Source organism: Panthera pardus, unplaced genomic scaffold (genome assembly GCF_024362965.1).
Source record: "Panthera pardus isolate Hobbes unplaced genomic scaffold, ASM2436296v1 HiC_scaffold_17, whole genome shotgun sequence".
NCBI classification, from domain to species: Eukaryota; Metazoa; Chordata; class Mammalia; order Carnivora; family Felidae; genus Panthera; species Panthera pardus.
Window position 1 is genome coordinate 139,812,689 of NW_026526732.1, and position 14,179 is coordinate 139,826,867.

The 14,179-nt window shown below is 52.5% G+C and overlaps 1 protein-coding gene across 2 annotated transcripts in view; it reads left to right on the forward strand.

Annotated features, from left to right (window-relative positions):
* Window positions 1-2: 2 nt before the first annotated feature.
* CUNH6orf132 (chromosome unknown C6orf132 homolog) overlaps window positions 3-14,179 on the forward strand; it is a 49,256-nt gene continuing 35,079 nt past the window's right edge. For both annotated transcript variants that reach the window (XM_053905009.1, XM_053905008.1), the window contains exons 1-2: window positions 3-331; window positions 10,945-11,051. In XM_053905009.1, the coding sequence (XP_053760984.1) occupies window positions 187-331; window positions 10,945-11,051 (252 nt within the window). In that variant the 5' untranslated portion in view covers window positions 3-186. The remainder of the gene's footprint in view (window positions 332-10,944; window positions 11,052-14,179) is intronic.

Below are 14,179 nucleotides of genomic sequence, written 5' to 3' on the forward strand. Positions count from 1 at the left end.
CAGGTAGCTCGCATTTCCAGGCGAGCGGCGGCGCCCGCAGCACCTGTCGCCGGTGCGCGGGCCGGGAGCCCGGCGGGGGACATGGCCTGGTAGCGGCCCCTGGGGGAGACGGTGCGGAGTTCGGTCCGGGACAGGGCAGGCCGAGGGAGGGGAGGTCCTTCCCGGGGCCGCGGGGCCGCAGGCAGCATGAAAAAGAACCAGACGGTGCAGGGCACCTTCAGCAAACTCTTCGGCAAGAAGCACTCCAACCCCCCCAGCACCTCCCTCTACGCCACCAACCCCCCCTGGATTTTCACCCAGGAGGCCCCGGAGGAGGGGATCCGGGACTTCGGTAAGCGGGCCCGGGGTGGTGGCCCGCGGGCCGGCAGGCGGCCCGCGCGGCGGGAAGGGCGGGAGGCGCGGCTCGGCGCGGCTCGGCGCGGAGGGAAGGAACACGTTGCAACCTGTGGACGGGCCGGATAGGCGCTGCCGGGAGGGGGAGGCGGCGCGGCCCGGCTGTCCTGGGAAAGGGCCGGCGGGGCAGAGGTGCCGGGAAGGGGGAGACGCTTGCCTCTCGCAGCGGACGCTAGCCCCTCTTCCGAGGTGATCATCCCCTCTTCCCCTCCCGGTGGAAGTTAGGTCTGTGTTATTGTCAGAAAGGCTTCCTAGGGTTTGTAGTGCCTACCCTCCCCTGGCAGCGCTGTAGAGTCAGAAGCGTCCCCCCCCCCCCTCGCCCCCCAGCTGTCCCTTCAGCCTTCACCATTTCTGCTTCCTCTGTTCCTCTCCCGGCCCAGGTCTTAGGCAAAGAGAGGGGGCTGCTTGCTATCTGGGCGCTGCAACTCTGGACTCTGCACAGGGGAGGCCCAGGAAAAATCAACAGAAGCCACGGCTAGGAAGATACCGGTCTGTGCAAGACACCAGAGTCGCTTTCTGGGGTCATGGGCTCTTACCGGGTCAGCCTGGAGCCTGGGGTTGTCTACAGGCTCAGACCCAAGAGCCCACAATGGGACAGAGGAGGCCAAGGAAGTCCTTCCTGATTGCCAGCCGCCCCTGAGCCCTTGAGTCGGGGTGTTGTACCTCTGCAGGGATCTGAAAACACTATGCTGGCCCAGCACCCCCCCCTCCCCCCCCCCTCCCCCCCGCCCCGGGGCTCTGGCTGTGGGTTACCTTATCTTTGCATCTTTTTGCAATTTGCATCCCCTGTAACTGAGGGGAAACCAGTGGGATGGGGACAGGAATTGACTTCCTGTGTATGGGCTGAGGCTCTGGGCCCAAAGAAGACCCCCCATCCCTGCTTTAGCTCACCTGCCTTCATTGTCACCCCGTTACCTCCACTGACCTTTATGGCCACTATACCACGGCCCACAGAGGAAGTTATAGCCTGGGCCCCTGCTGTTGGATTCCGCTCAGCACCCAGGTTGTCATAGCTGAGACACAAAGCACCTGGACAGGAGCAGGACAAACAAAATGTCACCTCTTCCTGGCCCAACGGGGGTAAACAGAGCTAACCATATGCCATTTAGCCCTTTCTGAGTCTTTGCTATAAAAAATTAGGTGCATAAGGAGCAGAGGAGAGAGATGACCTCTGATTGGAACTAGCATTTGAGCTGAGAGGGAAGGGCATCCAGCATTTTGCAGAACAAACATCAGGAGCAGAGGCTAGAAGGGGCAGAGCGGTCTGGAGCCGCAGCTCAGGAACTTACTAACACCTCTGCGAGCCTGTGTCGCAAACACTGACCCCTTGTCAGGTGCAAGGTACCATTCTAAAGTTCTTACGTTGTTGACTTGTTGGACCCTCATCTAGGACTCCCCATCTGGTCGATGATACAGGTATTATAATTCCTGTTTGTCAGATGGGGAGACAGAGGCACGGCCAGATTAAGTAACGTGCCCAAGATCACACAGCTTCACGTGGCTGAGCCAGGATTTTGTTAAGTGTACAACTCAATGATTATTAGTAGATTTGCTGAGCTGTGCAACCATCGCAATTCGATTTGAGGACACTTCCGTTACCCCAAAACTTCCCTCAGGAGGCAGAGCCGATATTTGAACCCGGCTGTTGTGCTCCAGAGACCACACTCTTAGCCGGCTTGAAGAATTTATTTAGTGGGAGGTGAATTTGACTTGAGGGGCACCTGCTGGAGAACGTGTTTCCCACCATGCCTCCCCCACCACACTCCTTTCCTAAGGGGAGACCTCAGAAATGCCTTAGACACTTCCTCTATTTTTGCCTGCACTGCTCAGGCTGCTGGTGGGGATCGGTCGTGCTGGTGAGAGAAGTGGGGGCATCGTGCCCAGGCTTCACCAGCCTGGGCAGGGCTGGAGTGCAAGGGGGTGGGGGGGCAGCTCCTCCCATCCCCAGGGCAGGGCAGGGCCTCCATCTGACTCAGCCTGGTCACACCCTGCATGTAGAGGAGTGGAAACAAACATGCCCCCAGCAGGATGGCTCCCCAGTGTTTCCGGGGTTGTTCCCCAGGGTGCTGGTGGGTGTGGCCAAGGTCCTCTTCCCTGCTGAACAGGACAAGTGCTTGGAGTTGGGACAGGAGGGGCCAGTGTTGGGGATTCCTTGATGGGATGGAGATATCAGACCTGCCCTACAGTCGTGCCTCCACCCACTCCCTGGGCCTCAGTTTTTTCTTCTGTGAAATGGGGATGATGGCCAGTCTGTCTACAGAATGGCTGCTTGACGTTTGTACATGGCAGTGCTTTGAAGACCCTTAAAAAGAAAAGCCCTAAAGCAAAAACTGGCAAATTATAGCCCTGGCTGAAATCTGGCCCTTGGCCTGTTTTCATAAATAAAGTTTTATTAAAACAGCCAGTCATGCCCATCGTTTACATATTGTCTAAGGCTGCGTTCATGCTATGATGGTATTTTCTAGTAGCCTCAGCAGAGACTGTATGGCTCACAAAGCCAAAAATATTTACTAGCTGGGTCTTTACAGAAAAAAAAAAAAGATGACACTATTACATGCTTTATTATTATCAGTTATCAGGTCATCTGACTCCGAGCACTTCCTGCCGTTGCCTCCTTTAGCTCCTCTTCCTAACACTGCCGTAGACCAGAGGAAACTGAGGCATGAAGTGGCCACCTGAAGGTCTCAGAGGGCTTGGGATTCGTCTTCCATAGCATCCCTGAGTCTGTAACATTCTCTGCGATGCAGGTGGTATTCGGCCTTAGAGAGCCGGTGGAATGGAGGGGCAAAATCAGTGTGGAGGGATGTGAGAGGATTAAGGCGTAAGTGATTGCTCTGTGACTACAGCCATGTAAAAATCTGTTGGCAGAAGGGTAGGCACGGTGCAGTGGGTAGAATGCAAACAGTCATGTGAAGGTGGTGACCGGTGTGTTTGTCTTTAAACAGTTTCCTTAATGTATATTCTAATAACTATCAGGAGAGTTTCACTTAATGCAAATGCAGTCCTAATTAAGCCTACTGCCTCCCCACCCCCCACCCCCTCCAGGGATCCTTAAAGGACACACAATTGTTTTTTTAAGTGCCTGAGACAGCAGAGATGTGGATCTTTGCAAATTTCCTTGATTAGGGTTGGACTGCAGCAGCCAGAAAGAAGGCAGTCTTAGCTCTTGGATTAATTAGCCAAGCTTCTTTATTCCCCACCCCCACCCACCCCACGCCAGGCAGCAATGGGTCATTCCACTTGCTGGAGGACTCTATTTCTTGCTTTGTTCCTCTAAATGTAAATTGTTTTTGTGACAACCACCTAGGACACTTATTTAAAAATGCAGATTCCTCAGGGTCCTAGTCAGGCACACAAGTCAGAATTGCTGGGCTAGGGCCCTGGGTCTGGATGTTTCACCAGCGGTCCAGTGATTCTTTTGTACAGGGAGACGTGAGATTTGTGGGGTTTCCTTCCCTAGATGGGGCGCGGCTATTCTCTTTCCCCTTAGGACTTTCTGCAGGTCTAAATAAATGCGTAGGGACTGTAGCCAGCTCCTTGTCGGGAGAACCCTAATGCTCCCTACTGTGGCTGCTGGTTCCGGCATCCCTCTCCTGGGGTCCCCTGACCTTGTGTCTCAGGCCAGACTAAAAGGTAGGAAGCCATGAACCCCAGGATCTGAGTACATACTTCCTGTTGGGCCAGGCTGGCACCAGGCTCCCAAGAGCTGACCTGAGAGTTGACCTGTGCCTTGCAGGGGTGTGAAGGAGACTGTTGTTTACGCCTGTCCCCTGGAGGTGTGTGTAGTTTGCTGGCAGGTCAGTGCACACACACACACACACACACACATGCCCATTATATAAATTTCTCTTGTCCCTGTGGTTCAACTCCAGAAAGCCACAGTAGACCAGCTACGGGGTGCTCCTTCTCTCCCAGCCAGTGAATTGGTAACAATAACAATAATGTCACGATGATGATGATGATGATTATTAGTTATTTACTGAACTTACTTGAGGAAAAATGACACAAAGTCATTTCAGCTCAGGGCAGCTCAAATACTAAAGCGCATCCAGTCACTTGGGACCTTGTTAAGATCAGATTCTGATGCGGTAGGTTTGGGATGGGGGGAGACTGCATTTCCAGTGAGTCCCCAGGTTTGCAGACCTTATTCTGAGTAGCATGTCCTAGCTAGGAAGCAGAGGGCTGGCCCAGGTGCCGCCCCCTCCAGTCCCCAAGGCCCCTCCCTCTCTGTCCCCCGCTCCTCTACCTGTGGCTTCCTGCTCCAGCCCAGCCCAACCTTCAGCGTCCCCTCTGTCCTTGGACAAAGGCCTCTCTCTGGTGCCTGGGTCAGGCCTGCTGGGGCTTGCTGGGACAGACTGGCCTTTTCAGGTTCCTGTCATGTGAACCTGTTAATTAGCAAGGAAGGGGCCTCATTAACGTCATTTGTGGGTTACCTTTGTGGGGCCCACCTGCTGCTTCCCTGAAAGGCTGGGGGTCTTTAGTGGCCAAGGATTGGACGCTCCACCTCAGTGGGGCGGAGGAGGGGGGTCTGTTTTTGGGTTCTGGATTATTCTGTGTCAAGGCAACAAATGCCCTCAGCTACAGTCCCACCCTTCCTAAACCTCTGGGATCAGACCCGTGCCAGTGTTCTCAGGGCCGTTCGGGGGCTCCTGGTGATTTGGAGCCCCGCACCATCACCCCAGCCCTCCTCTCATCCCTGCCAGCTCCTTTCCCTCCTCTGATTTTGGGAGGCTTCTTGCAACATAGGAGTAATGATCCTCATTTGACACGTGGGGAAACAGCCTGAGAAAGGGCTCAGAAGTCCTCAGGCAATACATAGGGGGGCTGCCGTGTGACCCCAGACTGATACCTAGGTCCATTTGTTTCTTTTAGGCGGCACTGCATTTTGAGTCTCTGGAAAAACAGGAGACAGAGGGAAAAGATGCTGGATCCCTGCATTCTTTCCCTGCTGTGCTAGCTGTGACCAGGTTGCCTGGGCTTGACTCACCAGCCGTGGAACCTCAGGCAGGGCCTTAGCCTCTCTGAACCTCAGTTTCCTCATCTGCAAAATGGGAATAATAAGAGTGCCTCCCCCAAAGCTTGTGAATGGGAATGTAGAATCATGCTAGCTTATAGACATTTGCATTTTTATTATTAATTTTACCTGTAGTTTGGACTTGTCTGGGATTTGGGGAAAGAGAGAAATGGTGGTCCCAAACCTCGCCTCCATAGAGATCTCCAGGCAGCTTTGGGACTAAGGGAGGAAGGGCATTTTAACAGGGTTTCAACCCTGAACTCCGTGAGCAAAGAAATGCCAAAGAGCCAGTGAGAGGCTGCTCCTTTGGGCAAGAATGGGAGAAAGCGAGGGCTGGAAGGGAGGCAAGAGCTGTGCTCAGCCCGCAGCTTCCCCAAAGCTGGCCACCCCGCCTCCACGCCACTGCGCGGGCACGCGCACGCGCACACACATGCACACACACGAAGAGAACCAGTTTGGGGAGAGGCAGCAAGCCATGCGAATGTAAAGCCCTGCATCATTTGTGCCCCGAGCCCAGCGCTACAAGTCAGGCACCTTGTTTGGGTCCAGGCAACTGATGTTCTGTGACCCTGAGCCAGCCCCACCCTCTCTGGGTCTTCCATATGCAAAGAGCAGCCCCAAATGTCTGGACTCAGAATTCTCTTCAACAAGAGAGCAAAGGGCCACCCTCCCCGTGGCTGTCACCCATGGATACAGGTTATTTACCCTTAATTTGCCAGTGACACACCCCGATTCAAGCTCAGAGCCAAACCCTTGGTAGAGCCAGCTAAGGTGGGGCAGAGGGAGTGCCATGATGCTAATAGTGACGATGATGATGATGATGATGATGATGATGATGGTGATGATGATGGTGATGGTGATAGGCAGCCCTCCCAGTTACTGAGCAGAAACGATCTGCTAGGCGCTGTGCTCACCTGTTACACAGTTTATCTGTCATTCAGCCTTACCCCAGCCCACCCGGCAGGGATCATCGCTCACATTTACAGACATGAGGAAGCGGCCTCGGGAGATCTAGCGACATGCCCAGGGCCCCACAGTTAATAAGGGACGGAGCAGGGACTGAGTCACGTTCATCTGGGCACTAAACCAGCAGCCTGGACCCCACACCATCCTGCCTCCCCCTCCCGGCTGAAGAGCTGTGGCCTGCCTGGGTGTCTCCTTGCTTTGCCTTGGCCTTCTCAGAGCCCAGGCAGCCTCAGCCTCCATGTAAATACCCCTTGGCCCGATGGCAGCATCAGGTTCTTCTAGGTGGGGCCGTGGAGAAGGGGAGCTGCCGTCCCCAGGTTGATGTCTGAGGGGAAGTCTTCCTGCTGAAACAGGTGTGGCCACCCAGAGTTATTTTTGAACCAGGTTTTTGGATATTAGGTGGTATTTACATGAACTCAAATCCTTGAGGAAGTGTAAATGAAAAGCTGCCTTTGTTTCCTGTCAATCTGTGAGAGAGAAATGTAACCAAACGCAAAGGGATCCCGTGTCCAATCTTCTTAGAGGCTTTCATTTGGAGGGAAGCTGGGACTGTTTTAATGATGAAGTCTGGGTACATGGAGGCAGATCGGAATTTCCTCCTTTATCACTTGGTTCTCTTTAGAGGAGTTTGCCAAACACAGAGGCTTGTTTGTATCTTGACAGGGCTGTGGTCCACCTGGGGCTCAGGCTCTGCTCAGAGCCTGCTCCCAGGGTCTCCCAAGGCTTCCTGGCTGCTGGAATTGCTCCTGGGGTTTCCTGAAAGTGCCCCCTTTCTCTGGAAGCTTCTGGGTCTGTGGTGGTTCTCTCCACTTTCCTGCCTTCTGAGTCCCACTGGGACTCAGGTGTATCTCTGGGCTGTGACCTCCCCGATCCCCAAAGACTCTTCCAGTGGGTAAGGGATCGAGTAAAAAGACAGACAGAGGGAGTTTCCAGGTTTCAGGGTGGACAAGACCCTAGGATAGCATCTTTTCTTATTGAGCAGTCTCATTGTGTCTTCAGAGGGCACGTCGTCCACCCTCCTCTTTCTCACTCCCTTCACCTCCTCACTTTCCCTTCCTGCTTCAAGAGGTGGCCTGGCCCTCCTTTATCTCGTCAGTTGATGAGGGGGCTGCTTCTCAGGAAAGCCCATTCTAGCATCACCGATACTGTGATTAGAGCCAAGTTCATTTACTTCAGAGGAAAGTCCCCAAAGTTGGACTCAATCGTCCTTCTGTTTAGTTTGGACCTTGACCTTGAGGTTTGGAAAGGCCTAGCCCTGACTTGAACTCGTGGAGGGCCTAGCTCATGGTGGTGGCCACTCTTGCTTCACCTGCTGGTGGGCCTTTACCAGTCAGGAACAGAGCCCAGGTATGAGGGCCCCAGGGAAAGTCTGTCAGATTCTAGCCACATCTCTCTTTTTTGTCTTAAAACAACATAAACTTATTATCTTAAGTTCTGTCGTCAGAAGTCTGACAGTGGTCTCACTGGGCTAACATTAAAGTGCCCACAAGACTCTTCCTTCCTGGAGGTTGTAGAGAAAAACCTGTTTTCTCAGCTTCTCCAGCTTCTAGAGGCCGCCTGCCTTCCTTGGCTCACGGCCCCTTCCATCTTCAAAGCCAGCAATGGCCAGTGGAGTCTTTCTCACATCACACCGCGCTGACTCTGCTTCGGTCACCACATGTCCTGCCCTGACCCCAGGCACACTTCTTAGAGCTGGGGAATCCAACTGGATTTCCAAGAGGTGCCCCAGTCTGGCACTTGCCTCCAGTCCGCCTTGTGAAAACAACCACAGACCAAGACAACAGTGCCTCCCAGTCAGGGCTGAGTCATGGAATCTATGAGGTAGTTAGAGCCGTGGAATCTGCGAGGTGGTTAGGGTGTCTGCGCCAGAGTCCGCGTGGGGGTCAGATTCGGCTCGGCCCTGGCCTGCGCATGGCCGGGGGCAAACTCCTTCACCCCCAGAGCCGCTCCGGGGCTCCAGCCAAGCCTCCCTTACCCTCAGATAGCCCCGTGCCCCTCACAGCCCGTCCTCCCATCCACACCCTGTACACGCAGGATTAGGATTCCCTGCTCTGGAAGCAGTGACTGTAATGGTTCGGAGATCAGCCCTGGAACAGGAACCCCCGCTTCACCACTTACTCTGAGACTTTGGGCAAGTGATTAGACCTCTCTGTGCCCCAGTTTCCTCATCTGTAAAATGGGGATGATGATTACCAATTGCACGGAACTATTTTTAAAATTAAGTGAATTAATGGTGAGCAAGATGCTTAGAACCGTGCCTGGCCCATTAAAGTTGCTCTGTAAGGGGCTCCTGGGTGGCTCCGTTGGTGAAGCATCCGACCCTTGGTTTCAGCTCAGACCATCATCTTATGGCTTGTGGGTTTGGGCCCCGTGTTGGGCTCCTCGGAGAGCCTGCTTGGGATTCTCTGTCGCCCTGTCTCTCTGCCCTTCCCCTGGTCGTTCTCTCTCTTTCTCTCTCTCCATCTCTCTCTCTTTCAACAATAAACATTAAAAAAAAAAATGAAATTGCTCAATAAGTTTTATCTAATATTATATTATCACGACTATTACAGTGATCTTGCCAGGTTGCTCCCCTTCTAAAGCTCCCGGGCACACAATAACACTAGCCACCGATATCCTGATAATTCAGCTGTAGCGAGGAGGCTGCATAGATCCCAACACGAGTGCAGAGATGAAATGATTAGAAAAAGGTCAGCCTGTGAGATGCCTCTCTCACTATCCCTGTGTTAACCCCACCCCACCCCTAGTCCTGTTAAGGGCCCAGCAGCCATATCACACACGTGGAATTTAGAACTTTGGTGTTCACACGGCACTATCTAGGGAATGTCCCAGGAGATCCTAGTGTCAACACACAGACTCTCGGAAGCCAGAGAGAATCAGGCGGGCTTTAGTGGGAGCTATTGAGTTTTCCCATTATCTCTACTTCTCTGGTTTCTGACTGGGCCAAACCTGCACTCTTATCCCTCCTCTCTTCTTCCCCCACCTGCTCCCTGGGAGCTTCATCTCTGGTCTCAGGTGTGGAGTCTGGGAGGGAATAGACAGCCGTGTCTGCCTGGAGGGTGTGGGGCAGGGCACTGCTGGGAACTGCAGTTTCTGGGACATGCGGGGCGCACGGCACAGAGAACTCACCATTTAGGCCCCTGTTGAGAGGTGGAGAATCTTGAATGCACCAGCCACTCTCTGCCTGATAGGGTGGCACCCAAAGGGCTCTGTGTCAAGTTCCTGTGACATTCTCAGGATCCTTTATGTCACATTCAAAACCCAGATCCTCACATAGAGACAGGGCTGTGGCTGTAGGTGTTGGAATTTGGGGTGAATGTATTCTGATCTCAGGACCCCCCTGAGAAGCCCAGTCTTTCTTGAATAAATCTTTTGGCCTTCTTGCAATTTTTGCCCCTGAAGTCAAGTGCAAAGGGAAAAGTAATCACAATTTGTTCAATGTTCCAGTTCTAGGATTCTGGTTACTCAGGATTTTGACCTTTCTTCTCTTTCCCCTTTGGCTGTAAGAGGAACAGAAAGTCCCTCGTGCCCCCTTAAATGGGTGAAAGCCTTCCTTGCTCATGACCGACAGAGTCGGGCGTCCACAGGGACCCCTGCTTCTCGGAGGTGAAAGTGTGAACCTGGGGTAGGCTGTGAAATCCTTTTCTTTTTTTTTTTTTTTTAACATTTTTATTTATTTTTGAGACAGAGAGAGACAGAGCATGAATGGGGGAGGGGCAGAGAGAGAAGGAGACACAGAATCGGAAGCAGGCTCCAGGCTCTGAGCCATCAGCCCAGAGCCCGACGCGGGGCTCGAACTCACGGACCGTGAGATCGTGACCTGAGCTGAAGTCGGACGCTCAACCGACTGAGCCACCCAGGCGCCCCTGTGAAATCCTTTTCAATGAGCATTAAGGGTCATGAGGAAGGTTGGTTGAGAAAATATGAATGGCTTCTCACACCCTCCCCACTGCTACAGAAACAGCCCAGAACACAGACCCAGGAACCAGAGGAAGAGAAAGGCCTTTGCAGCGTCTTCCTACAGGGGAAGGGACCGTGTCTGTTGAGCACTTACTATGTGTTGACCACACCGACTCCTCATAACAGTCCTATAAGGTTGGCACTAACATCACTCCCATTGTACAGATAGGAAATCTAAGGCCCAGAGAGCTTAAACAACACTGCCAGAGAGTGGCTGAGCTGGGGATTTGTACTAGGTCACATGGGCCCTACTGTCTTTCTGCCCTGCCCTCGACGGTAAAACAAATGGAGCCATGTTCACACCGCTGATGGTTTGTGGGGGCGCTAAGGAAATCTTGTGTTAGAGGAGCCCAGAAGGTGGGCCCCAGCACCCCAGTCCAGAAGGTGCTGGGGCCACTGGGGACAGCAGGTGACCTCACCTGCTCTGCTGGTTCCAGATTAGAAGTTCAAACACTTGACAGGATCTTGTTATGTAAGAGGTGCTGAGCTGAGTCAGATGGGCCAAATGCAGAGCTTGGCTCTCCTCCCTTGGAACTGCGGGGCAGGCTGACTCAGTTGTCCCACATGCCTTTGATCTCCAGCTCACGGCCTCCTGCACTTGTCTCCTCCAGGTGGGATCTATTATGGAGATAATCGGTTTGACTCTGTGAGTGAGTCAGGGACAGCCACACTGAAAGCTCGGCCAAGAGTTCGGCCCCTGCTGACCTTCCTTCCACTTGTGAGTACGGTTCTGCACTGGGGTGTGGGAGTCTGCTCTAGACAGGCCACAGAGGAGGCAGCCCCACCTGCCCTAGCCCAAGGGGACATCAGCCTCACCGTCTGTCCATTTGCTTCCTTCCTGCTGCCAACCAGGGTGGCTTCTGGGAGGAGGCGTGGTTGAGACTCATAGCAGGAAGGCTGAGATTGGGGCGGTGGGTCTGCTCCTCCGTGTTGAAACCCAAGGAGAGGTTACAGGGACCTTGTGTGCAGTGGCAATGCAGAGATGGGTGCCTCTAGCCAAGCAGGATTCGTATTCATGCTCTGCATCGACCACTGCCTGCTCCGTACCAGGCCTTGCATTGGACAGAGGCACACAGAGGCGACTGAGCCAGCTCTCAGGGAAGGACAAGAATGAGTAAACATTGTTGCAACATAGGTCAGAGAACAGGCAGCCAATCCAGCCACAGGTGGTCAGGAGGACTTCCCGGAAGAGGTAACCCCTGAGCTGTCTTAAAGGACAAATAGCAGTGACCCTTGGGAGAAGGGCATCGGGGACAGATGCATATGAATAATGCAGATGAAATAATTTTTTGTGGGTCTGCAATCACAGGAAACCAAAAACTCCCTTCTGGAGCCGTGGTTGGGCTCTCTTTTTTTTTTTTTTTTTGTCCCCATTGCCCCCATAAATGCAGATGAAATAATTGTTTGTGGGTCTGCAATCACAGGAAACCAAAAACTCCCTTCTGGAGCCATGGTTGGGCTCTTTTTTTTTTTTTTTTTTTCCTTTTTTCCCAAGAGAGATAGATTCAAAATAACTGCTGACTGGTTCTATTTACTGTGATACAAGTTCCTGGGTTTTCTGGGATAGTATAGACCAGCACTGTCCAATAGAAATATAACACAAGCCCCATATGTCATTTAAAATTTTCTAGTAACTGGGGCACCTGAGTGGCTCAGTAGGTTAAACGTCCGACTTTGGCTTGGGTCATGATCTCATGGTTCATGAGTTCGAGCCCCGCATTGGGCTCTGGCCTGATAGCTCAGAGCCTGGAGCCTGCTTCGGATTCTGTGTCTCCCTCTGTCTGCCCCTCCACTGCTTGCACTCTGTCTCTCGCATGGTCTTGAAAATAAATAAATGTGAAAAAAAATTTTAATAAGGTTTAAAAAAATAAATGAATAAATAAAATAAAAAATAAAATGTTCTAGAACTGCACTGAAAGTAAAAAGAAATAGGCAAGATTAGGGGCGCCTGGGTGGCTCAGTCAGTTAAGCATCCAACCTCGGCTCAGGTCACGATAACACAGTTCGTGAGTTCAAGCCCCGTGTTGGGCTCTCTGCTGACAGCTTGGAGCCTGGAGCCTGCTTCAGATTCTGTGCCTCCCTCTCTCTCTGCTCCTCCCCCGCTCATGCTCAGTTTCTCTCTCTCTCTCAAAAATAAATAAACATTGAAAAAAACTTTTAAAAAGAAATAGGCAAGATTAATTTTAATAATATATTTAACTTAATCCGATATATTCAAAAGATTGTCATGTCAACATTTAATTAGTGTTAACTGAGATGTTTTACATTCGTTTTTTCATACTAAGTCTTTGCACTGATGTACTACACTTAGAACATGGGGAGCCTGGGTGGCTCGGTCAGTTAAGCCATCACTCTTGGTTTCAGCTCAGGGCATGATCTCACAGTTTGTGGGTTTGAACCCTGCATCAGGCTCTTCACTGTCAGTGTGGAACCTGCTTGCAATTCCTGCCCCCGTCTCTCTCTCTGCCCCTCTCTGGCTCAGGCTCACTCTCTCTCTCAAAATGAATAAACTTAAAAAAAAAAAAAAAGAATATATGCATCCCACTTCTGACTAGTGACATTTCACTGGGGCCAGTGGCTACTGTATTGGACTGTAGTATAGTGGCCCAGGTCTAGAGCCTAAACAGCCCCATGAATTCCAGGTTGGCTCCTGTCTGTCAGGACTGGTTCCTGGTTGGGGCAACATTATCACTGCCGGCCATGAGGATTCGTGCCACGGAGACTAGCAAGGCATCTGATCGCTAACACTTCCTGGCCAACTACCTCCCTCTCCATCACCTGATTTTTTTGGTTTGTCCAACCTTACCAACCCGACCCTGAGATTCTAGGTGGGAGAGACCGAGTCTTACATCCTCCTTGTGGCAACCCTAAGGCCTGTATGTGGAGGGCTGACTCACAGGCCTCTGGGAATACAACTTTGGGTAATTTATTTTCTGCAACTTATGGACGTTATAGACAAATATAGGAAGTACAACACCACCGACAAAAAGGTATAAAGCAAATGAGTCAGCCCCAATGTTTCTAGGGATGCATAAAACTGTCTACAGGGGTCATTGCCCCCATAAATGCAGATGAAATAATTTTGAGATCTTCCGTTGCTGATGGTGAATTAGATCCTCTCCCCTCACCCACCCCCAAGACACAGACCCACCCATACCCGTTCTGGTTGTTAAAATACTGAAAGAAATGACTGTTGCCCATGAGGGGCTCCAGCCACTGAAGGGTTATAGTGAATGCGGCACACTGAGTTTGTTCTGATTGGCCGAAAGCCTCTACCTGACACACCCACTTCCGGTCCTTCGGTAATAAGGGCGTGTCCCAGCAGTTCTGCCCGCCTCTCTTCTGGTTTGGGCCCTTCAAGGTGTGCTTGGGGGACTGCAGCAGACCTCCGGCTGAGCCGAAGGCTGGGGGGGCATGGGGGGAGTTGATGGAGGGCAGGGGGAGGGGGAAACACTGGAGTGGGCTTGGCTGGCTGGTCAGGCCTGGAGATCCAAGACCGTTTTCTGGGGCCCAGTCCTCCAGGCCAGGCTCTAAGCCAATCAGGAGACGGGGTGGGGGACTTCTCCCCAGCAAATCCACAGCCCCTAGCTGGTGAGGGCAAGAGAACGAAAGTCCTGATGAGTTGACGACAGAAACTCATCGGGTCCGCACCAGCCTCATTTCACAGAGGCAGGAATTCAACCCTAAAAGGGGAAGTTCACCCCTTGCCTTCAGTGCCGGCTGAACAGGCAAAGGCAGGGGAAGCAGCTTGCGAGGTCCCATCCAGGGGCATGACCATGTGATCGGGGCTAACACCCCCCGCCCCTCCCCCTCCCCAGCACTTACGGTGTCTCGGGCACCGTTTCA